The 26,929-nt window shown below is 41.3% G+C and overlaps 1 protein-coding gene across 2 annotated transcripts in view; it reads right to left on the bottom strand.

Moving 5' to 3' along the window:
- LOC133624099 (neurexin-3a-like) overlaps window positions 1-26,929 on the bottom strand; it is a 180,868-nt gene that overhangs the window by 37,741 nt on the left and 116,198 nt on the right. For both annotated transcript variants that reach the window (XM_061987717.1, XM_072916154.1), the window contains 10 exons: window positions 24,134-24,427; window positions 22,701-22,848; window positions 21,526-21,909; window positions 20,948-21,151; window positions 15,452-15,478; window positions 12,392-12,511; window positions 12,038-12,158; window positions 10,780-11,040; window positions 8,693-8,883; window positions 8,361-8,534 (listed from right to left, as the gene is read on the bottom strand). In XM_061987717.1, coding sequence (XP_061843701.1) covers window positions 8,361-8,534; window positions 8,693-8,883; window positions 10,780-11,040; window positions 12,038-12,158; window positions 12,392-12,511; window positions 15,452-15,478; window positions 20,948-21,151; window positions 21,526-21,909; window positions 22,701-22,848; window positions 24,134-24,427 — 1,924 coding nt within the window. The remainder of the gene's footprint in view (window positions 1-8,360; window positions 8,535-8,692; window positions 8,884-10,779; window positions 11,041-12,037; window positions 12,159-12,391; window positions 12,512-15,451; window positions 15,479-20,947; window positions 21,152-21,525; window positions 21,910-22,700; window positions 22,849-24,133; window positions 24,428-26,929) is intronic.

The raw sequence follows: 26,929 nt of genomic DNA, 5'->3' as shown, positions 1-26,929 counted from the left end.
AAGTATATATGTCATGTAGTAACATTCATAATAACATGTAATATATACATGATGTAAGTATATATGTCATGTACCGGTAGTAACATTCATAATAACATGTAATATATACATGATGTAAGTATATATGTCATGTAGTAACATTCATAATAACATGTAATATATACATGATGTAAGTATATATGTAGTATCTAGTAACATTCATAATAACATTTAATATTTATATCAAAAAAGGTGTCTTTTTTCTTTAACATTATCACTGATTATTATTCACTGCAGACTTCATGAGAGCCAACAAACAAACAAAAAATCACTTACTGTACAATGTCTGCTCTCACTGACTGTTCATATATTGCTGTTTAGATGAAGAAGAACTCACAATCCTCGCAAAGAAGAGCACCAATACAGTTTAGCTGCTGTGTTGATGTGAGGGTCGATACTGAAATATCCATACCGCCCATCTTTCTCCTCTAATATCGATTCTCAATTTAAAACATGGATACTGGGATTATTTGAGATGATGCACATCAATATCAGTGTAAACAACTTAACTTGTTTCAATGTTCCATATTTTTAGTTGAACACTTAATTGTGACGTATCTTTTATTCTCATAATAGTTCTTCTTCATTCATTTATTTGAAAAGTTATTTCCTGCTTTGAAACAATTATTTCTTGGACCTCGCATGATTTTGTACACTTTTTTCTGTTGTATTCGCTCGGCTACACTCTTTTTTTTACACTTCATCAACGTTTGAAATAAAACACATAATGAATAAATACAACAATAATATAAAATAAATTAAGAATAATATATAATAGTAATAAAAAATAAATAAATAAATAATAATAATAATATAAAATACTAAATAATACAAATTGTATTAATAAATAATAACTAATACATGATAATAATAATAATAATAATATTGAACACTATAATAACTAATCATAATACTATTATAGAATTTATAAGATTGAAAACAAAAGAAGCAGAACATAAATATAAAAAATATAAAAACAAATTAACTCATATTATGAGGTCAAAAAAGAGAGATTATTATAATAAATGACTAGATGATAATAAAAACAATATCAAAGGAATATGGAATTTATTAAACAGTATTATAAGAAACAGTAGCTCTTCAATGAACTATCCAACGTATTTCACGAATGATGGTAAAGAAAATGATAATATTGAAGACGTGGCTAATGCCTTCAATAAATTCTTTGTAAGTATTAGACCCGAACTTGCAGAAAAAATCCCAGATCCAGGGACAACTGGTAAAAATATGGAGGGATTGTTGGAGAGAAATCCCAATTCTATGTTTTAAATGCAGCGGGTGAAGAAGAAGTGATGGATATTGTAAAGAAATGTAAGAAGAAAATGTCCAATGACATTAGTATGGCATTGGTGAAAAAGGTCATTACAGGGATATCAAAACCATGAACATATATCTGGAATTTGTCATTTCAAACAAATGCATTTCCAAATGAAATGAAAATAGTTCAAGTTATATCTCTGTTTAAAACTACACCACTTCACAAACTACAGACCCGTTTACTTGCACAATTCTCTACAATATTAGAACAACTATTGAATAAGAGGTTAGATGCATGTCTAGAAAAGCATGAAATGTCAATATGGGTTTACATCAAACAGAAATACATCAATATCAATCATTGAAACAATAGAAGAAATCACAAATGCCATAGAAAAGAAACAAAATGCAATGTATGGAATATTTATTGATGTAAAAAAAGCATTTGACACAATTAACCATCAATCAAATGTACAAGTATGGAATGTTGTACTAGACTGGCTTAAAAGTGACTTAAATAAGAGACAACAGTTTGTGAAGTTGCTGTTCATCGTGTTTGGACATTGCTTGTGGTGTCCCCCAGGGGTTAGTGTTGGTGCATGAACATTAATCAATGTTTATGCATGAACATTAATCAGTGTTTCTGCATGAACATTAATCAGTGTTTCTGCATGAACATTAATCAGTGTTTCTGCATGAACATTAATCAATGTTTCTGCATGAACATTAATCAATGTTTCTGCATGAACATTAATCAGTGTTTCTGCAGGAACATTAATCAGTGTTTCTGCATGAACATTAATCAGTGTTTCTGCATGAACATTAATCAGTGTTTCTGCATGAACATTAATCAGTGTTTCTGCATGAACATTAATCAGTGTTTCTGCATGAACATTAATCAGTGTTTCTGCATGAACATTAATCAGTGTTTCTGCATGAACATTAATCAGTGTTTCTGCATGAACATTAATCAGTGTTTCTGCATGAACATTAATCAGTGTTTCTGCAGGAACATTAATCAGTGTTTCTGCATGAACATTGGTCAGTGTTTCTGCAGGAACATTAATCAGTGTTTCTGCAGGAACATTAATCAGTGTTTCTGAATGAACATTAATCAGTGTTTCTGCAGGAACATTAATCAGTGTTTCTGCATGAACATTAATCAGTGTCTCTGCAGGAACATTAATCAGTGTTTCTGCATGAACATTGGTCAGTGTTTCTGCAGGAACATTAATCAGTGTTTCTGAATGAACATTAATCAGTGTTTCTGCAGGAACATTAATCAGTGTTTCTGCATGAACATTAATCAGTGTTTCTGCAGGAACATTAATCAGTGTTTCTGCATGAACATTAATCAGTGTTTCTGCAGGAACATTAATCAGTGTTTCTGTATGAACATTAATCAGTGTTTCTGCAGGAACATTAATCAGTGTTTCTGCATGAACATTAATCAGTGTTTCTGCATGAACATTAATCAGTGTTTCTGCAGGAACATTAATCAGTGTTTCTGCATGAACATTAATCAGTGTTTCTGCATGAACATTAATCAGTGTTTCTGCATGAACATTGGTCAGTGTTTCTGCATGAACATTAATCAGTGTTTCTGCATGAACATTAATCAGTGTTTCTGCAGGAACATTAATCAGTGTTTCTGCATGAACATTGGTCAGTGTTTCTGCAGGAACATTAATCAGTGTTTCTGAATGAACATTAATCAGTGTTTCTGCAGGAACATTAATCAGTGTTTCTGCATGAACATTGATCAGTGTTTCTGCAGGAACATTAATCAGTGTTTCTGCATGAACATTGGTCAGTGTTTCTGCAGGAACATTAATCAGTGTTTCTGAATGAACATTAATCAGTGTTTCTGCAGGAACATTAATCAGTGTTTCTGCATGAACATTAATCAGTGTTTCTGCAGGAACATTAATCAGTGTTTCTGCATGAACATTGGTCAGTGTTGGTGCATGAACATTAATCAATGTTTCTGCATGAACATTAATCAGTGTTTCTGCAGGAACATTAATCAGTGTTTCTGCATGAACATTAATCAGTGTTTCTGCAGGAACATTAATCAGTGTTTCTGTAAGAACATTAATCAGTGTTTCTGCAGGAACATTAATCAGTGTTTCTGCATGAACATTGGTCAGTGTTTCTGCAGGAACATTAATCAGTGTTTCTCCATGAGCATTAATCAGTGTTTCTGCATGAACATTAATCAGTGTTTCTGCATGAACATTAATCAGTGTTTCTGCATGAACATTAATCAGTGTTTCTGCATGAACATTAATCAGTGTTTCTGCATGAACATTAATCAGTGTTTCTGCATGAACATTAATCAGTGTTTCTGCATGAACATTAATCAGTGTTTCTGCATGAACATTAATCAGTGTTTCTGCATGAACATTAATCAGTGTTTCTGCATGAACATTAATCAGTGTTTCTGCATGAACATTAATCAGTGTTTCTGCATGAACATTAATCAGTGTTTCTGCAGGAACATTAATCAGTGTTTCTGCATGAACATTGGTCAGTGTTTCTGCAGGAACATTAATCAGTGTTTCTGCAGGAACATTAATCAGTGTTTCTGAATGAACATTAATCAGTGTTTCTGCAGGAACATTAATCAGTGTTTCTGCATGAACATTAATCAGTGTCTCTGCAGGAACATTAATCAGTGTTTCTGCATGAACATTGGTCAGTGTTTCTGCAGGAACATTAATCAGTGTTTCTGAATGAACATTAATCAGTGTTTCTGCAGGAACATTAATCAGTGTTTCTGCATGAACATTAATCAGTGTTTCTGCAGGAACATTAATCAGTGTTTCTGCATGAACATTAATCAGTGTTTCTGCAGGAACATTAATCAGTGTTTCTGTATGAACATTAATCAGTGTTTCTGCAGGAACATTAATCAGTGTTTCTGCATGAACATTAATCAGTGTTTCTGCATGAACATTAATCAGTGTTTCTGCAGGAACATTAATCAGTGTTTCTGCATGAACATTAATCAGTGTTTCTGCATGAACATTAATCAGTGTTTCTGCATGAACATTGGTCAGTGTTTCTGCATGAACATTAATCAGTGTTTCTGCATGAACATTAATCAGTGTTTCTGCAGGAACATTAATCAGTGTTTCTGCATGAACATTGGTCAGTGTTTCTGCAGGAACATTAATCAGTGTTTCTGAATGAACATTAATCAGTGTTTCTGCAGGAACATTAATCAGTGTTTCTGCATGAACATTGATCAGTGTTTCTGCAGGAACATTAATCAGTGTTTCTGCATGAACATTGGTCAGTGTTTCTGCAGGAACATTAATCAGTGTTTCTGAATGAACATTAATCAGTGTTTCTGCAGGAACATTAATCAGTGTTTCTGCATGAACATTAATCAGTGTTTCTGCAGGAACATTAATCAGTGTTTCTGCATGAACATTGGTCAGTGTTGGTGCATGAACATTAATCAATGTTTCTGCATGAACATTAATCAGTGTTTCTGCAGGAACATTAATCAGTGTTTCTGCATGAACATTAATCAGTGTTTCTGCAGGAACATTAATCAGTGTTTCTGTAAGAACATTAATCAGTGTTTCTGCAGGAACATTAATCAGTGTTTCTGCATGAACATTGGTCAGTGTTTCTGCAGGAACATTAATCAGTGTTTCTCCATGAGCATTAATCAGTGTTTCTGCATGAACATTAATCAGTGTTTCTGCATGAACATTAATCAGTGTTTCTGCATGGACATTGGTCAGTGTTTCGGCATGAACATTAATCAGTGTTTCTGCATGAACATTAATCAGTGTTTCTGCATGAAAATTAATCAGTGTTTCTGCGTGAACATGGGTCAGTGTTTCTGCATGAACATTAATCAGTGTTTCTGCATGAACATTAATCAGTGTTTCTGCGTGAACATTGGTCAGTGTTTCTGCATGAACATTAATCAGTGTTTCTGCATGGACATTAATCAGTGTTTCTGTATGAACATTGGTCAGTGTTTTTGCATGGACATTAATCAGTGTTTCTGCATGAACATTAATCAGTGTTTCTGCGTGAACATTGGTCAGTGTTTCTGCATGAACATTAATCACAGTGTTTCTGCGTGAACATTGGTCAGTGTTTCTACATGAACATTAATCAGTGTTTCTGCATGAACATTAATCAGTGTTTCTGCATTGACATTATCAGTGTTTCTGCAGGAACATTAATCAGTGTTTCTGCATGAACATTGGTCAGTGTTTCTGCATGAACATTGGTCAGTGTTTCTGCATGAACATTAATCAGTGTTTCTGCATGAACATTAATCAGTGTTTCTGCATGAACATTAATCAGTGTCTCTGCATGAACATTGGTCAGTGTTTCTGCAGAAACATTAATCAGTGTTTCTGCATGAACATTAATCAGTGTTTCTGCATGAACATTAGTCAGTGTTTCTGCATGAACATTGGTCAGTGTTTCTACATGAATATTAATCAGTGTTTCTGCATGAACATTAATCAGTGTTTCTGCATGAACATTGGTCAGTGTTTCTGCATGAACATTAATCAGTGTTTCTGCATGAACATTGGTCAGTGTTTCTGCAGGAATATTAATCAGTGTTTCTGCGTGAACATTGGTCAGTGTTTCTGCATGAACATTAGTCAGTGTTTCTGCATGAACATTAATCAGTGTTTCTGCATGAACATTAATCAGTGTTTCTGCATGAACATTAATCAGTGTTTCTGCATGAACATTAATCAGTGTTTCTGCATGAACATTAATCAGTGTTTCTGCATGAACATTAATCAGTGTTTCTGCATGAACATTGGTCAGTGTTTCTGCATGAACATTAATCAGTGTTTCGGCATGAACATTAATCAGTGTTTCTGCATGAACATTAATCAGTGTTTCTGCATGAACATTAATCAGTGTTTCTGCATGAACATTAATCAGTGTTTCTGCATGAACATTAATCAGTGTTTCTGCATGAACATTGGTCAGTGTTTCTGCATGAACATTAATCAGTGTTTCTGCATGAACATTGGTCAGTGTTTCTGCAGGAATATTAATCAGTGTTTCGGCATGAACATGAGCACCTAAGTGGGGTCAAAGCAGGGGATCAAACATTTATTCCAGCTCCAGAAGAATGAGACTGCCATGGACATGAAACAAGGCCAAACTGTGATTGATGGGATTTTATTTTGACAAATGTTTTATTGTTGCACAGTGAATAACAAAGTCATGTTGATTAGAAGAGCGTGTGTGACAAAGCACATTCATGTCAGCAGAATGAAGTGCAGAATGATTCCATGCAAACAAGAAGAGGACCTGGAAGATGACCACAGGATCAAGAAGATGACCACAACAATAAAAGAACTTGTACAGGAAGATGGAAACATTTTGTCCAATGACATTTTCTTGCCCATGCAGAAGTTGTCTATGGTGATGCAGCGACCATACAAGCAGAATCATCATAATAATAACAATGATAAAACATAAGAATCATCATAATAATAACAATGATAAAACATAAGAATCATCATAATAATAACAATGATAAAACATAAGAATCATCATAATAATAACAATGATAAAACATAATAATTACAGTGGAACTGAAGTCGAGATGAATGAAAACATGTTGTCACGTTTTAGGGCAGCTTTTCTCAGCCTGGAGGCTCGCCAAAATAAAGTTTGTTTACCCACAGCAGTCCTCACTTGTAATACACTTGTAATACATATATATATATATATATATACATACATATATATACATATATATATATATATATATATATATATATATATATATATATATATATATATATATATATATATATACATATATATATATATATATATATATATACATATATATATATACATATATATATACATACACACAGTATATACATACATATAAACACATTTATATATATATATATATATATATATATATATATATATATATATATATATATATATATATATATATATATATATATATATATATATATATATATATATATATATATATATATTTTTATATACGGCCAAATACTTTTACCCCAACGCCGTCCCTAAATATGCATGAGAAAATCCAAGTATTCACAGGAAAAACATGCAAACTTCACATGGAAGTGCTTCAAACTATGGACTCTCTAAGTCTGAGGCCGACGTACTAAATGTTGGTTCTTCAAACTATGGACTATGGACTATTGATCTTCTAAGTCTGAGGCCGACGTACTAACTGTCGGTGCTTCAAACTCTGGACTATGGACTATGGATCTTCTAAGTCTGAGACTGACGTACTAACTGTTGGTGCTTCAAACTATGGACTATGGACTATGGATCTTCTAAGTCTGAGGCCGACATAGTAACTGTTGGTGCTTCAAACTATGGACTATGGACTATGGATCTTTTAAGTCTGAGGCCGATGTACTAACTGTTGGTGCTTCAAACACACCTTTCACCTTTGACCCGAGACAAGTACGGAAGACTTCGAACTATAGTGAGAAAGGTCAACAACAAGCTCTAAAAGTGCAGTATCAAAACTCAAATGGAGCACCCTGCCATTTTGTTGTGTAAGTGGGATTAGGACTGGGCCAATGTGGCCCATAAAAAGTGCTTTGGACCCGCCCTAACAGTGTGTAACCCAGGCAACAAGGACACTTAACAAGTTAGGCCCCGCCCTAACAGTGTGTAACCCAGGCAACAAGGACACTTAACAAGTTAGGCCCCGCCCTAACAGTGTGTAATCCAGGCAACATGGACACTTAATAAGTTAGGCCCCGCCCTAACAGTGTGTAACCCAGGCAACAAGGACACTTAACAAGTTAGGCCCCGCCCTAACAGTGTGTAACCCAGGCAACAAGGACACTTAACAAGTTAGGCCCCGCCCTAACAGTGTGTAACCCAGGCAACAAGGACACTTAACAGGAGGCAAGAAGGGCCAATGGGATGCCAGATGGCCGAGCTACTGGTTCTATTGAGCAGGTACAAAGACCTGCCTGAGCTGGAGTTGAAGCCTAGGTCAGGCTCAGGTCTGAGGGACGGTGTACCTTCACATCCACGCTCAATCTGCCCGCTACGAAACAATGCGTCGCTGATCAGGTCTGGGAGGCGCCCGTTCAGGTCCACTGAAGCCAAACACCCTTGAAAACCTTCTCTGGAGGCCACCAGCTTAGGCAGACTGCCGTACATGCCAGGACCCAGTCCAGCAATGAAGAGGTCTCCTGGAGAACAGAGGTAAGGGAGGCTTCACACTTTACTTCACTAGATATTCACACACAGTGTGAAGAACCCAAATGATTCCAATCACCTATTAAATACTATTTATATTATATACTATTTGATATACTATACTAGATGTTTCCAGCAGGTTTTTGCATACCTTTAAGGTCCAGGTTCTTGGCCCCATTGATGCTCTGGCTGGTGGCAGTGGCATCCACCTTCAGGGTGTGGGTGTTGCTGTTGTCCCGGGTGATGGCCACATTGTGCCACTGGTTGTCATTCAGGGCCCTTTCACTTTTGCCCTTGATCAGATTTGGCCCATTTCCCAAGTCGAACACGTAGTGGATGTACCTAAAAGTATTAGTATTCCCCTGTGAGACACACCTTCATCATTTCCAGGAATTGATCGTTGACAACATTTTCAAACGGACAATGTTGTCCAACACTGCAGGCCTGCCCCGAAGACAGAGCTAACATGTCGCCATTTAAAGAGGACTGTCGGAGTTACAGTCCTCTGACATACCAATATATCATTTCCCTTCACGTATTTATATATATCCATCCATTTTCTACCGCTTATTCCCTTCGGGGTCGCGGGGGGCGCTGGAGCCTATCTCAGCTACAATCGGGCGGAAGGCTGAGTACACCCTGGACAAGTCGCCACCTCATCGCAGGGCCAACACAGATAGACAGACAACATTCACACTCACATTCACACACTAGGGACCATTTAGTGTTGCCAATCAACCTATCCCCAGGTGCATGTCTTTGGAGGTGGGAGGGGCCTATCCCCAGGTGCATGTCTTTGGAGGTGGGAGGAAGCCGGAGTACCCGGAGGGAACCCACGCAGTCACGGGGAGAACATGCAAACTCCACACATATATACATATATATATATATATATATATATATATATATATATATATATATATATATCAGTTTATGCAAGTGGATACTGACATAATATATAATTTCCCTTCAAGTATTTATATATGTATATATATATATTTCAGTTTATGCAAGTGGATACAGACATAATATATCATTTCCCTTCACGTATTTATGTATATCAGTTTATGCAAATGGATACTGACATAATATATCATTTCCCTTCATGTATTTATGTATATCAGTTTATGCAAGCGTGGTTCTCGTTATCAGTGCAGCATTTAAAGGGGAACTGCACTTTATTTGGAACGCTGCTTATCGTTCACAATCTTTATGAGGGACAAGAACACACATGTTTTTATTTTTTTATTTTAAAGATGATAAAAAACTGTACAATATTTACCGTACTTTGGTCATTTTGAGCAAAACCCCAACTTATTTCCTTAGCACATTTATTTGTGTTTCCATGGCAGCGCACTTCCGACTTCCAGAAACAAATGTGTGTTCCTTACTTCCGTAAAAAAACGCGAGTGTGTTCTAACCATGGCAGGCTTGAGAACAGACAACGAAGACGACTATTTTTTTAGACAAATGAGGATTCACAATCTTTTTGAAGCTGAACATACGGAGGATGCGCTGCTGGTTAAAGAAGCGAGCACAATGAGAGGGCTGAAACAATAGAGGACACGGAAGGCAAGAGAGTGAGGTTGGCATGACTTTACGGTGAAAATATGGAGCTTGGAGCCAAGCTATGCCGACATAAGTGGAGTGCTTACCCAAAATCAACTGGAAAAAACTTCCTCGGCCAGCTGGAGCCAGTGGAATGAGTCACACTTTATATTGCATGTTATTCCAACTACAGTTCATACACTGTCTGGCTAGCTGTGTACAAACAAAACATGAAGTAATACTTTACAGATACTGTAATATGATCATTTATGTTTTTCACTCAGTTGTTGGCATTGTGTTGTGTATTACACATTTAAAAGCCATTCCGCTAGCTTACGGCTAAGACCGTAGCATGCCGTCACAAGGCGATGTGTTAGTTCCTCAGTGTTCACTCTTACAATAACAATGTTGCTACAGTTTGGTTAGTAAACAGGTTACAGAACGTAAATGAAGTATTGTTGACGGTTGACACTTTAAAATGGCTTCACCGAGAACAATTAGAAATTAGAATGCAAAGAAAAACCAACAAGAACCTTTTGTCTTCTTGTCTCTCACGATTGTGAACGCATCCATAATTATCAGCATTATTTTGCAAATCCTATTTGAACAGTGTCAGTCCCAACTTGGCCATTCCATATTGGGTTTCTCCCAGATGTGCCAACACAGCTGTCAAGTGTGTTTGAAACCTACCCTTTGACCAGCTCCACAGCAATGAAGTCACTGCCATCTCCTGAGTTGAAGAGAATGAAGCCATCAGGGGAGGTGGTCTTGAACTGGAAGAAGAGGTGCATGGAGGCGTAGGCCTGCAGGGTGGCCAGGCTCAGATAGCTGCTCTTGGACTTGAAGGTGACCGGGTCGGCAATAATGGAACGTATCCCGAAGCGGGCGTTGAGCTCGCAAAAATCAATGTCACCATTCTTGCACAGGTCGATGTAGAGCATGCCGTTAAATCTATGGAAGTTGAAGGAACAAAGGCTTGGTCAAATGTGCATTTATCAAACTGCAATCATGAAATATTATAGAGTACATTTACACTGAATAGTAGGGACTAGGCTTGTCCCCATACCAATATGTTGGTACCAGTACCAGAATGTATTTCCATACTTAAAGGGGACCGCAAAAACTCGCTGTGGCAAGCTCTGATTGGAAAAGCCGAAAGAAAATCAATAACAAAAATAGAATTTCATTAATTGGAGAACTGCATCCTTCAGGTGTTTATGTTTCAGTTTTTCATTTATTCAAGGAATTTACACAACATCCAAGCATGTTTCGTTCCCTTACTGAACCCAACCCTAACCCCCATAAAAACGGAGGTACTGCGTATTGTTTACACCAGAGGTGTCCACATTTATATATGCATGTTTTTTTCTACATGTTATATTAATATAATGGACATATCATTAATAATGAATATAACTGGATATTAAGAGTATGTGAAAAATCTACTTCTACCTTGTTTACTTCCTTGACCACCTTCTTAAAGTTTTTTAATCAATCAGAAATATCAAGCAGCTAAAATGTTGCAAACATGGTTAAGTGAGGAGAGTTTTTAAAATGTTTCCCATCATGCTTTGAGAATATTTTATGGTGCATGGAGGTTTTTTTTATAATGTCCACAAAAAGCAGGTGGTGTTATGTCTGTTGACTTTTTGTGTTGGTTGTTAGTTTTTTTTCCCACCATGACTACTAGGGAAGGTTGTTTGCATTGGGTCATATAGGTAAATGCTGCCCACTTTTCCAATCAGCGCATAATTAAAGGTCATTGACCTTGAATTTCTTACGTTGTCCACTAGATGGCGACACAACAACATATATATACATACACAACATAGATATTGTCAGACAATTAAAATGGTTGAAGTCTAGCTGTTGGTATTAACTCCTGACGAAGTTTGGACCCCCCCTGGTTCACACAATGGTAGAAAGGAAGAGCAGTGAGCTCTTGTACCTGAGGCTCTGCAGATGCCCGATAAAGCTGGAGGGGATGCTTGAAACAAATTTGCGCTCCGTCATGATGCCTGTTTCAATGTTGTGGAACTCCAGACGCGTGTGGTCACCCACCATTTGGCCTGAAGATGGGCAGGGTGCAGGGGATGGGAATTTTGAAAAGAAAGACAAAAAAGAAAAAGGAAAAAGAAAAGAGAACACTGTCTGACACTAACACAGAAGGGCTGATTTAAGGAGAACATTACATGAACAGTTTTAGAGGGATGCCACTCCACATGACATTTCTCCAAGCTCTGTTTGATGCATTGGTGGCAAAGTAACAAAGTCATGAGCCCAGAGTTATGCAAGTAAGTACCTTCTGCTACATCATCGTCAACGATTAGCTTGTAGATTTTGCCGCGACGCGCCACACGCACTGTATGCCATTCATTATCATTGAGCTTTTGCCCGGCATACAGCATCTCCGGTCCTTTGCCTGAGACAAATCATAAAGTTAAAGACATCCTGATCCTCAAACCAAGCCTTTGCTTTCCCACCAGTCAGACAACAGAAGTTGTCAGTACGTCAAGCTTCAAACGTGGTTGATTGGGAAACAAAGGTTTGGTTTCTTCAGTGAAATACAGATCAATAAAACAACAATCCACATTGCTCAAAGGATACGTCGGAGGTATTTCAACCCCTGTTGACTTGACTTTTTTGACACTAGAATTGTCATGGTAGGTTTAATGTAACAGAGACAGGCAATGCAAATCCATTCCAGAAGAGAGGTGATAAACTATTGGATAAAGTGAAATATTTATCTGATCCTGTGTTGACGTCATACTTGTTGGCAAGCACAGGTTCTTCCCAATGTCTTCACTGCCTTTGTTGCCTTGGCTCTACCATTTGGGTCATGCTGGAAGAACCATCTTCAGAAGCCAGGAGGTTCAAGCCTGGAAGAAGAATGTTCCAGCTCTATGCTTGACAACAGCTGCTATTCCCCAAAGTGAAAAGCAGTGGTGGACCAAGCCAAGATGGCTGTTGTTCGGCAGCACTATTTCAGTACAAAAGAGGCTTAAATCTTCCTGCAAAAAACAGATGCGAGCAAACAAAATTGAATAGATCCCTGTACTTTATCAAAAAAAATTTTGTGGAGTGATTTCAAAGATTACGTCGGTCTCGTGCCCAGAGATATCCAACTATTGTCCTCCAGACGCCATCCTACACAGATGAAAACTCGGAAAAGCACGGAGTTCCACAACTTGTTTATGTGTGTTTGGGTCAAGGACATTGGTATCAACACTCTCTCCGATAAATATGTATTGTTTTTGCTTGGGTAAGGCTGCATTTCATGATTTAACTTGGCGTCTAAGCTGCCATGTTTGTAGCTGTTGCACGCGCCGTTTACGAGTAGCGTGTTTTTCCCCGTCTTTATCAAAATATAACTATACATGTCAACATTGTGTATGTGCTGAAAGATTCATTTATGATTGTTTATCAAAATATAACTATAGATGTCAACATTGTGTATTTGCTGAAAGCTTTGCTGTCTTTGGTAAAAGTTTAACTCTTGCAAACTGGGACGAGGGGGCGAACCAACCATCCCACACCTGGGACACAGTCCTGAAGAGGTTGGACTGCAGATAGTGCCGTCAGCCTGCTACTACAAGCAGGAAGACAGCGCCAACAAGTGTTTGAATCAGCTGACCAGGCACGTCACAGCAACATCGCCTGACAACCTCTGAGGAAGGCAACAGTTGTGGCCAAAGGTATGGAAATGAACACAGGTCTGCCTATAAGAATAACAAAATCTTATAAAGACCTAATGAACCTTTTTGGATTTGCTTACTTATATTTAGACTCATCGAGTTGGTGCTTTTCCAAACACTCGCAGCAAACATGTGTTTAAGAACTACAAATAATTCCCAGATAATACTTAAATGGGAAATCCTAAACGTTAAAAGTATATCAAACACACCTTTACCGAAGTGATGACTGTAGACTCATGCATTCTTCCACTCTGCTCCTTTGAACTGGAGAGTGAGCTGCTCTTCTCCTTGTCCTTTGCACAAATCTTGCACTTTTCCACTTTTTTTGAGAACCTCTCCAGGAACTCTGAAGAAACGTTTATCCTTTCGGCGATTTGATTCGTACAGCCAACAACAACACAAGCAAAGGGTATTTTTTCTCCGAGAAAGGCCAAATGGCGCCTCGTACCCATTGAGAACAGAGCTAGCTTGACCACCACCAGTATTCATTGGGCGGGACGTGACGATCAGCCATAGGGATGGGCGCTGGTCGTATTCAGTGTTTCTTTGGAGCCAATGCCAAAGTGATAGATTTTAGTCCAAGGTGTCAAACTTCAGACCAGCCTGCACATGCGAATTCTAGAGTAAACGCACCTTAAGGCCACTGCACCCTCTCAATATCTTGTAATCCTGGGCTGATCCTTCAACTTTCTCAGAATCATCCTTATCCAACGTCATGAAATCTCGCTTGAAGCTTCAGCGATGGACAGAAATCTTATAGGTCTTCCGTTTGGGAAACATTGCTCTATCTTTGCTCTTTTTCATCGAGCTAATGGCTCATGAGAGTCTTGTGCAGGTCCTTTGACAGCTCTTTGGTCTTGCCCATGGTGGTTGAGAGGTTGAATATGGAAAAGACCGTTACTGTGACAGGTGTGTTTTTTCTACATGAGTTGAGATTCGGAGTACTTTCCCAAAGGGTCAGGACTGGTTTGTGAGCTCCGTGGGCTGTGGGGGTCAGAATGCTTACTGATCAAATACTTTTTTCATTTTCTATCTCTGTTACAATAAACCTATCTGGACTGTCAATTTCTTTGTAAGGAAATCACTATACTGTACTTATTTCCATTATTGTATGTTGGCCAGTGAATCCTCTCAAATAACTACCAGGCCTGCCCTTCCTTTAGTTTTACTATACATGCCGACATTAATATTGTACTGTTGAATCAACAGTCCAGTTTCCATGAGAGAACATCTTCTAATATTTAGGATCTACTTTCACAGGATAGACTTTTGTTCGTCCCGCAATGGGGGCATTCTGAGGAAAGTATGTACTAATCCATTACAATTCTAGTTCTGAAGAAACAACAGAATACAACAAACTGCAATCCAAACTGTCAACCTGATTAGTGTATAACTAAAAATGATATTGTCTTTAGAAAGTCCTTACCTGGACACCATCACTAACAGTATGTGGGTAGTACTCCTTCAAATGTATGTGTTACTGTTCATTGTGCTTTAGGAATGTTGTTGATTGAAAATAATCATCAGTAGGAATCATTGACTTTTCTTAAGAGAAGACGGTCAGGTGGTGCAAAAGGCAAAGGACAGTTGCAATATTTACGTACAGCATCATCAACACACATCATCATCAACACAGAAAGCAAAATGAAACTTGAGTGTTAACTTACTGGAGTTACAGTTTATCCTGATACAGTCTAGATGGGGAAGAATAAATGACAGATGAAATTGCATCCTTCAAGGTTATTGCTGCAGACATCCAAAAACAAAAGATCCACCCTTCCGGGGACGTACACATGTGGAAAGATAGCCATTTTATCACTTCGGTGTGTGTGTCATGAATCAATTCCATCCTATGACAAAGACATGACGTAAAGAAAGCCATGCCATTGGACATTTTAGAGCTTTAGAGTGGACATGCCAATTACTGATGGACAATGTGCGAGTAAAATGGCCACTTTTAGTACCAGCTGCATTAGATTTCCAACCCACAAAACTTGAACTGGACTGATATATCTTTTTGGAGAATGCTTTGCTATTGAGGAGAAAACATTGAATTTGTGAGTCAAGAGTGGTATGGCATGGAAATTGAGAGTCCCATTGAAGCTGCTCCAAACAGCCGTCAGGACATCAAGGGTTGGTCACCATGTGGCTGATAGTTTCATGTGCCGTCAACCGCAACAGAAAAGTGGGAGCAAACAGCCACGATCCAGTCAGCACCAGCACCGTGCAGAGGCACCGGACCCCAGCCTCAAGTCTTTTACAAAGAATATATATTTCTTTATTCATATATATGTATCTGTATATATACACACACAAATACATATATCAAGAGTAGGATTATCATTGCTGTAGATTCTATGGGACTTGTTTCCTCCCCAAGGTCATTAAGAGTAGGCTTGGGGTCGCATCCAGCTGTAGGTTCTGCTGGGCTCTGTTCTCGGGCTGTTCGCCTGACGGGCCGCAGGCTTAAGGCCTTTGAAGGGGTGAATACCATCTTTTGACAACGCATAATGAAAAATGGCATTTAGGAACCAAAAAATGACACATATGTCCACACACCATTGTCGGTAAATGAAAGTAAACACTCATGAAGAGAAAGGTGAGGGAGGAGTTTTAATGCATACCAATAAAAGTTGTACTCTCCTATGGACCTACTTTGAGGAAGTCTTCACCTAGAAGGTTCCAGAACTTTATTGCTATTAATAAAAAACGTGTGCGCGAGTGTCGCTACATAGTTATCGGTAAAGGTAAATCCGACTTTGAGATATATATATATATATATATATATATATATATATTTTTTTTTAAATCTGTCCTGTCCAGCCACTTCATTAAATGTTTGGGTAGAATTTTATCAAACAAAACCAGTTTTCTTTTAAGTAATATAGAACTGTATCAGAGCTGTACATAGTTCATCATAGAACTGGTACCCAACCTTAATAAAGTATTGATATATATATATATATATATATATATATATATATATATATATATATATATATATATACTCCTCTCCGAGCTGCCACCTTATCGTGGTAGAGGAGTTTGCGTGTCCCAATGATCCTAGGAGCTATGTTGTCCAGGGGCTTCTATGCCCCCTGGTAGGGTCTCCCAAGACAAACAGGTCCTAGGTGAGGGATCAGACAAAGAGCAGCTCGAAGACTTCTATGGAACTACAACAACCGAGACTCAGTTTTCCCTCGCCCGGACACGGGTCACCGGGGCCCCCCTCTGGAGCCCCCCATGTTGGAGTTCAACCCGGTGGACGAGAAGGTAGCTTCCCTCTGCCTTCGGGTGGGGGGACGGGTCCTGACTGTTGTTTGTGTTTACGCACCAAACAACAGTTCAGAGTACCCACACTTTTTGGATATACTCGAGGGAGTACTGGAAAGTGCTCCCCCGGGTGATTCCCTTGTCCTACTGGGGGACTTTAACGCTCATGTTGGCAACGACAGTGAAACCTGGAGGCGTGATTGTGAATAATGGCCGCCCGGATCTGAACCCGAGTGGTGTTTTGTTATTGAACTTTTGTGCTCGTCACAGATTGTCCATAACAAACACCATGTTCAAACATAAGGGTGTCCATATGTGCACTTGGCACCAGGACACCCAAGGCCGCAGTTCCATGATAGACTTTGTAGTTGTGTCATCGGATTTGCGGTCTCATGTTTTGGACACATGGGTGAAGAGAGGGGCGGAGCTTTCTACCGATCACCACCTGGTGGTGAGTTGGCTGCGATGGTGGGGGAGGATGCCGGACAGACCTGGCAAGCCCAAACGCATTGTGAGGGTCTGCTGGGAACGCCTAGCAGAGTCTCCTGTCAGAGAGAGTTTCAATTCCCGCCTCCGGAAGAACTATGAACATATCACGAGGGAGGCGCTGGACATTGAGTCCGAGTGGACGATGTTCCGTACCTCTATTGTCGGGGTGGCCGATTGGAGCTGTGGCCGCAAGGTGGTTGGTTCCTGTCGTAGCGGTAATCCTAGAACCCGGGATGCTGTCAAGCTTAAAAAAAAGAGTCCTATCGGGTTCTTTTGGCTCATAGGACTCCGGAGGCAGCAGACAGGTACCGACAGGCCAAGCTGTGTGCGGCTTCAGCGGTCACGGAGGCAAAAACTCGTACATGGGAGGAGTTCGGGGAAGTCATGAAAAACGACTTCCAGATGGCTTTGAAGCGATTCTGGACCACCATCCGCCGCCTCAGGAAGGGGAAGCAGTGCAATGTCAACACCGTGTATGGTGAGGATGGTGTTCTGCTGACCTCGACTGCGGATGTTGTGGATCGGTGAAGGGAATACTTCGAAGACCTCCTCAATCCTACCAACACGTCTTTCTATGAGGAAGCAGTGCCTGGGGAATCTGTGGTGGGCTCTCCTATTTCTGGGGATGAGGTTGCCGAGGTAGTTAAAAAGCTCCTCGGTGGCAAGGCCCCGGGGTTGGATGACATCCGCCCGGAGTTACTTAAGGCTCTGGATGCTGTGGTGCTGTCTTGGTTGACAAGACTCTGCAACATCGCGTGGACATCAGGGGCGGTACCTCCGGATTGGCAGACCGGGGTGCTGGTTCCTCTCTTTAAGAAGGGGAACCGGAGGGTGTGTTCCAACTATCGTGGGATCACACTCCTCAGCCTTCCCGGTAAGGTCTGTTCAGGTGTACTGGAGAGTAGGCTATGCCGGATAGTCGAACCTCAGATTCAGGAGGAACAGTGTGGTTTTCGTTCTGGTCGTGGAACTGTGGACGAGCTCTATACTCTCGGCAGAGTTGTAGGGTGCATGGGAGTTTGCCCAACCAGTCTACATGTGCTTTACAGACTTGGAGAAAGCATTTCGACCGTGTAGGAAAGTACTGTGGGGAGTGCTCAGAGAGTATGGGGTAACGGACTGTCTGATTGTGGCGGTCCGCTCCCTGTATGATCAGTGCCAGAGCTTGGTCCGCATTGCCGGCAGAAGTCGGACCCGTTTCCAGTGAGGGTTGGACTCCGCCAAGGCTGCCCTTTGTCACCGATTCTGTTCATAACTTTTATGGACAGAATTTCTAGGCGCAGTCAGGGTGTTGAGGGTATTTGGTTTGGTGGCTGCAGGATTAGGTCTCTGCTTTTGCAGATGATGTGGTCCTGATGGCTTCATCTGGCCAAGATCTTCAGCTCTCACTGGATCGGTTCGCAGCCGAGTGTGAAGCGACTGGGATGGGAATCAGCACCTCCAAGTCCGAGTCCATGGTTCTCGCCTGGAAAAGGGTGGAGTGTCATCTCCGGGTTGGGGAGGAGATCTTGCCCAAAGTGGAGGAGTTCAAGTATCTCGGAGTCTTGCTCACGAGTGAGGGAAGAGTGGATTGTGAGATCTACAGGCGGATCGGTGCGGCGTCTTCAGTAATGCGGACGCTGTATCGATCCGTTGTGGTGAAGAAGGAGCTGAGGCGGAAGGCAAAGCTCTCAATTTACCGGTTGATCTACGTTCCCATCCTCACCTATGGTCATGAGCTTTGGGTTATGACCAAAAGGACAAGATCACGGGTACAAGCGGCCGAAATGAGCTCCCTCCGCCGGGTGGCGGGGCTCTCCCTTAGAGATAGGGTGAGAAGCTCTGTCATCCGGGAGGAGCTCAAAGTAAAGCCGCTGCTCCTCCACATGGAGAGGAGCCAGATGAAGTGGTTCGGGCATCTGGTCAGGATGACACCCGAACGCTTCCCTAGGGAGGTGTTTAGGGCACGTCCGACCGGTAGGAGGCCACGGGGAAGACCCAGGACACGTTGGGAGGACTATGTTTCCCGGCTGGCCTGGGAACGCCTCGGGAACCCCCGGGAGGAGCTGGACCAAGTGGCTGGGGAGAGGGAAGTCTGGGCTTCCCTGCTTAGGCTGATGCCCCCACGACCCGACCTCGGATAAGCGGAAGAAGATGGATGGATGGATGGATATTTACATGTATTTTTCGTCAGTTATTTTCGAGTCCTTTCTTATACTCGGTTAGTACTCATTTGTTCTAATCAGCCTGACCTAACCCTAAGGCCTTTGTGTTAAACAAATGATCTTTGTGATTAACATTTGACAATGTTGTAAACTGTAAGTAGGTTGGATATCATTACTAAATACAATTAAAATCAAGAGTAAGATGAGTGTTTATATTTGACCCCTCTGTAGAGGAAATTTGGGCCCTAAGGTCAAAAATGCAAATTAGATAATGGTGCACTCGTTGATGAGCTAAAGCTGTTAGAAACTTTAATGGGATCCAAAGGAAAAGAAAAGAAATGGACAAAATGAAAGAAGAGAAAGTCAGCACTTAAGGGCAAAGCATGGTGAGGAGCATGGAGGTGTGGACGCAGATGCTAGAGGAGTGCCTACATGGTGTGAGGAGCATGGAGGTGTGGACGCAGATGCTAGAGGAGTGCCTACATGGTGTGAGGAGCATGGAGGTGTGGACACAGATGTTAGAAGAGTGCCTACATGGTGTGAGGAGCATGGAGGTGTGGACACAGATGCTAGAAGAGTGCCTACATGGTGTGAGGAGCATGGTGAGGAGCATGAGGGTGTGGACACAGATGGGAGAAGAGTGCCTACATGGTGTGAGGAGCATGGAGGTGTGGACACAGATGGGAGAAGAGTGCCTACATGGTGTGAGGAGCATGGAGGTGTGGACACAGATGGGAGAAGAGTGCCTACATGGTGTGAGGAGCATGGAGGTGTGGACACAGATGCTAGAGGAGTGCCTACATGGTGTGAGGAGCATGGTGGTGTGGACACAGATGGGAGAGGAATGCCTACATGGTGTGAGGAGCATGGAGGTGTGGACACAGATGGGAGAAAAGTGCCTACATGGTGTGAGGAGCATGGTGAGGAGCATGGAGGTGTGGACACAGATGCTAGAGGAGTGCCTACATGGTGTGAGGAGCATGGTGGTGTGGACACAGATGGGAGAGGAGTGCCTACATGGTGTGAGGAGCATGGAGGTGTGGACACAGATGGGAGAGGAGTGCCTACATGGTGTGAGGAGGATGGAGGTGTGGACACAGATGGGAGAGGAGTGCCTACATGGATGGAGGTGTGGACACAGATGGGAGAGGAGTGCCTACATGGATGGAGGTGTGGACACAGATGGGAGAGGAGTGCCTACATGGTGTGAGGAACATGGAGGTGTGGACACAGATGGGAGAGGAGTGCCTACGATACCTAGGTTGACCGTCAGTTTGACACGGCCTCCATCCAACTCCAACCTGAGTGTGTCGGCTGACTCTCGGGAGGTGGTGGCCATGAGGAGGCCGTAGGCCCTCTGGGAGCGAAAGCGCAAGGAGACATCTTCTGCCTCGGTGTGCATGATGGTGGGCATCACCACCTTCATGTGCATGCTGCCGTCGTAGGACAGGATGGAAGCCTCTGGAAGACAGGAAAGACATTTGGAACAAACCTTGCAGTGAAACTCATTTGTCTTGGTTACTAAAGACCTCCTTGTTGATTGGGATCAGGTTTTGTTTCTGTCCTGGTCCTGTTGGATCTGACCAGCACCTTCAGAACTTACCTTTAGCATTCAAGAACTGCCTTACAAAGGCTTTGGATTCTTTCATCAGAGCATTTTGTATCCACATATTAGAAAGAACCTGTTGAATTTGCCATGGCGTCCCACAGGGATCTGCGCAAAACCCTAACCCTAACCCTAACTCTAACTCTAACTCTAACTCTAACTCTAACCCTAACCCCAACCCAAACTCTAACCCTAAGCCAATAACCATGCAGATTCACAACATATTTACCTCTCTCACAAGTGCGGGACCAATAACCGGTGCCAGTGCAGTCACAGATGAAGCGGTTCCAGCCTTCCTTGCAAGCACCTCGGTTCTTGCAGGGGTAACTCTCACACTGTTTGCCAGGTTGCTTGTTACAAGAAGGTTTAATCCCGGCACCGTTTTGCGCTTCGGCAATCTGCCGGATGTCTTTGCTGCGGCCGTCGATGAAGAGATCTCGGATGCAGCCCACGTAGCCGTAGTTCAGCATCGCTGTCCACAGCTCGGTGGGCAAGATGAGGTTAGCGCGATCCATGGGAAGACCGCCCAGGTACATGTCACCTTCCAGGTCCAGGATTTCACTTTCCCCACTGGCTGTGAACGGGGTCCTTCTGCTGTTTACAGAGATGGTGCCTGGAGTGGTGAGAGTCCACATCAGGTGTATCAAGGACACGTTCAATGCAAACTTGGGTGAAAATCAAGAACTGGTCATAGAACTGGTCATTCAGTGGTGGTCAAAAGTGTACATACACTTGTAAAGAACATCATGTCATGACTTTACAATCATTATTATATTGTTGTGATGTAGTGATTGGAGCACATACTTGTTGCTCACAAAAAACATTCATGCAGTTTGCTTCTTTTATGAATTTATTATGGCTCTACTGAAAATGTGAGGGTGAAAAGTATACATACAGCAATGTTAATATTTGCTTACATGTCCCTTGGCAAGTTGACCTGCAATAAGGCGCTTTTGGTAGCCATCCACAAGCTTCTGCTTGACCACTTGACCACTAAATTGCTGCAGTTCAGCTAAATGTGTTGCTTTTCTGACATGGACTTGTTTCTTCAGCATTGTCCACACACATATATATATATAGTGTTATAACTTCACCTTTATATTTACTTTTTACACCAAAATGCATCCATTCTCCCTTTTCTGTCTACACACTGTGTCTGCTTGTAAGTACTCTGTGTGTGTGCGCTGCCCAACATGCTCCTCTGCTCATAAAACCAGCAATGTCATATGTGATGTCATGCCCGTACTATTCACATTTCCATGGGGTACTATTCCCATTTCCATGGGGTACTATTCCCATTTCCATGGGGTACTATTCCCATTTCCATGGGGTACTATTCACATTTCCATGGGGTACTATTCACATTTCCATGGGGTACATTTCAAGTGTCCTGAGAGAACTGACCTGAGCGGCCATCTCGTTGGATGTCCACATGGTACCAGGCACCGTCGTTGACCTTAGACTGCGTGGCCTTGACCTTGATGGTACCAGATCCCATGTCCAACAGCAGGTAGATGCTTCCATCCAGGAGCTCCACCGCAAAAAAATCCACCTGGACAAAGAAATGTCAAGTCTGCGCTCAGCTTTTCATCTCATCTCATGGATTATTTACTGCTTTTCTACCTCCATTCTTCATCTGAAAACTTCCATTAAAAGAATACAAATAATAATAACAAATACATGCTTTTTAAAGAATATATATATAAAAAAAAGAAGTTTTTAGGCCATCTCCATGTTGACTCATGCACACATCACGTTTGAATATTAAATATTACTTATGAATACATTATCATGCCAAATATTACTTATGAATACATTATCATGCCAAATATTACTTATGAATACATTATCATGCCAAATATTACTTATGAATATGTTATGCCAAATATTACTTATAAATACATTATCATGCCAAATATTACTTATGAATATGTTATCATGCCAAATATTACTTATAAGTACATTATCATGCCAAATATTACTTATGAATATGTTATCATGCCAAATATTACTTATGAATATGTTATCATGCCAAATATGACTTTTAATGTCATGCATTTACTTTGAACCTTTTGATGATATTACGGAGCGTAGATGGTGAAATCCCTAAATTCCTTGTTGAGAAATGTTCTTAAACAATTTGCTCAGGCATTTGTTGACAAAGTGGTGACCCTCGTCCCCGTCCTTGTTTGTGAATGACTGAGCATTTCATGGAAGCTGCTTTTATAGCCAATCATGGCACCCACCTGTTCCCAATTAGCCTGTTCACCTGTGGGATGTTCCAAATAAGTCTTTGATGAGCATTCCTCAACTTTATCACTCTTTTTTGCCACTTGTGCCAGCTTTTTTGAAACATGTTGCAGGCATCACATTCCAAATGAGCTAATATTTGCAAAAAAGAAGAAAGTTTCTCAGTGTGAACATGAAATATCTTGTCTTTGCAGTCTATTCAATTGAATATAAGTTGAAAAGGATTTGTTGTTATTGACCATTTACACAACCTGACAACTTCACTGCTTTTGGTGTTTTCATATGTTTTTAATAAACTTTAAAAAAACAAGTGCAAAGGAAATGCAGCTCCACCATTGTAGTCATATTTTTTGGGCTTGAGGAACTTCTCTATGACTTTGGCTCCAGACTTCTTCTGTTTGTTTAATATTGTCATTACTGCCACACGTGGTGGGAAAGTGCATTACAAGTGAGTACCGCTGAGGCCCTCTAGAGGGCGCTCACGGCCCAGCAAAGGTTGAGAAAGACTGGTATAGATGAACAGTCCTGAGCTCAAATAAACAATCCACAAAGAAAAAGTGTAAAGAATAGAAACAGGGAAATCTTACCTTGGTGTTCTTCTGGCTGCGGGCGGCATCTTTGCGCTCCTGGAGTTTGCCGTGGGTGAAGAGGATGAGGCCGTTGGGTTCCGTGGTGCGGAAGTCAAAGGAGATGGAGCCCATCCTCTTGGTGTTCCACTTGGGCAAGCTGATGTAGGCCTCAGGAGTCTCGAAGGAGATGGGGTCCAAGGTGGCCACGTTCTCACACTTGTAGGACACCTCGCCCTGGATCTTCATCTTGGGGTCCACGATGCGGGCCAGTCGGGACAGCTCCAGGCGGATGTCGTTGTTCTTGTACACCACCTGGTAGGACAAGCAGTAGCAAACATGTGGATCTACTACTACCTGCCCAAAATAGTCCAAGACAAACCAAACAGTCCAGTTGTGATCGATTGACTGCCCTGAGATGACAATGACCGGATGAACAGGAACCTTCATAGACATGTGATAAGATATTTTGTACAGGCGTAATGTTACATATTACATACTCATAATCCCATCTTTCTGAAAAGAACCTTCCATTAGATGCAGACACGTACCCATTTCCGACAAGGTACATATTCAAAGTGAAGGACAGCAAGTGTGCTCAAAGGCTGGCCTTCAGTGTGACTGGGATAGTCTCATGTATGAACCATGAGGACCAGGACCATGGAGGAAAACCAAACAGTGAAAACATTAAGAGGCTAATCTCTGATTACAACAGTCCTAAAACCAGTCAATAATAATCGGAGGATGGAGACATGGACAGGCACGGGTGTGCACATGGAAATCTGCTCAAGTGAAATACTGAAGCTCCATTTCGATTGTGGGCAGATGAACTCTCTGTCTGGGTATATTTTAGGCACAGTCACACACAAACATACTTTGTCTGCCTCCATTTCTCTCTTTTATATCTATGTCTTTTTACTGGCTGTGCCCAAGGTTCTGTCTGAGTGACTGAGTGAGGGGCTGAGATTATCAATAATCCAGCAGCTAAATAAACTCATCCCTCGAGGTGATTGGAAACTGGGTGGGAAATTGTCTTTTCTCTTCTCTACTCTGTCTGTTCCTATTTTTGTTACATCCCTCTACTCTCAGCTCCCCTCTTGCATCCATCAATATCATGCAGCCACAGGCCTTTTTTCCCTACAAAGCCACTTGGGGACCATTAAAAAGTCCCAGTATCAGTTGTCAAGTTTAGTCTTGCCGGTTCTCTTTCAAAATATTCTGTGAGAATAAGAACATTGAGATTACTGATAAGAGTCCACACCACGGTAGCCTGCCAAATCCAGCCCGGGAATGACACCGTATAGGCCCCGGAGTTTTGTTTAAAACTTGTGCTCAAGGAGAGCTAGTGACTTGGCGTCAGCGAGCTCCGTCAAGCCTGGGCAAGGCGTGAAAAGTGAGGCCAAGTGAGCAATGGGATTACCGTACTAGACTTCCGGTGGAGTGGAAGGCTGCCGTGCTTGATCCAGGAACAGGTTGAGTGGGCTCCGCGGGGGCCGACTTCAACCTGCTTTGACGATGAGCAGAACAGTCCATCTGGACCAGATCTATTTGGTCTCTACATTAATACAAGTCTTTTCATGCGCTCCAATCCGAATGATTGACATAAACCACCCGTCTTGACCCGAATGAGATTTTGATACATCGGGACAGAATATATCCAAATGGTGTGTTTACACAAAGCATTTCTATTCTGGTTAGACTTTTATTCTGATTAATTGTGTCCATGTGCACATAACTACTGTCTCCAGAGCTGTGCTTCCTTTTCTCGCCCACTCCTTCATTTCAGCGATGCCGTAGTCTTTCGCGGAATCATTTGTTGGCTGGATCATTCTGTCATGCTTTGGCTGCATGGCAGCAGTAGTTGTCATGATCCCAAGGTGCAGAGGACAGCAGGAGACTGCGTGCAGGTAAAATATATTCAATATACCAAAAACTGAAAGACTAATCCAGCTGGGAGTGCACACGATGCATAGGGGAATCTATGCAATTACAAAACAAAATTAAACATGTTATCTTAGGGCATTCAAGCGATCGCAACTGAACTGTCTGGTTTGTCATCAGAGTAGGCTTCATCAGTTCATGCTTGGAGGCTTAAAATTGGTCAGATCTAGTCTGGTCAATCCAAGTGTAAAACTAGATCTAAGTCTATGATCATGAACTGATGAAGCCTACTCGAGTGAGAGGCAAAACGTAATCTAAGACAGACAGGACAGTCCAGTTAGGATCAATTGAATGCACTGAGATGACAATGGCCTAATGAATGAGAACATAAACTCTACAGAACGCTAACGGTTTACACATGAGAAGCAGAGTAAACAAAGTTTCAGCAACTAGTTCGCAGCCACAGTTCAACCGAAATAATTGGAGTTTCTGATTACAAAAGGAGAACAGGTGTGCTGGCAACAAAGTAAAGGTGCTGCAAAGTCAAGTGGAATGATGTGGAAACTAGAAAATAAGAGCGCTGCAGAGGAACTAAACACCAAACACTGTAAAGACATTGGCAGATTTGACTCTTGCTAGCAAACATAGACCACTGGCGTCTAAACTTCAAGCTCTTTAAGTCCTTTCCTTTTGGCAGCTACACATTTTCTATGGTTTGTTTGACTAAAGTGTTGCTGTTGCTTGTTTATTTCAGATGCAGTCAGTAGTCATCGGTTGAACTTCTTTAGTTATACTAGTGGTGTTCCTCAAGGTTGCATTTAGGTCCTGTCTACACTTCTACAACCAGGACAAAAAGCACACTACTCCTTGTGGTGGACCACTGATGAGACCTTACCTTGTACAACCAGGACAAAAACCACACTACTCCTTGTGGCG

Source organism: Nerophis lumbriciformis, linkage group LG26 (assembly GCF_033978685.3).
Source record: "Nerophis lumbriciformis linkage group LG26, RoL_Nlum_v2.1, whole genome shotgun sequence".
Taxonomy (NCBI): Eukaryota; Metazoa; Chordata; class Actinopteri; order Syngnathiformes; family Syngnathidae; genus Nerophis; species Nerophis lumbriciformis.
Note: the sequence above shows the minus strand (reverse complement) of the source record. Positions and strands in the feature narration are given on the sequence as shown.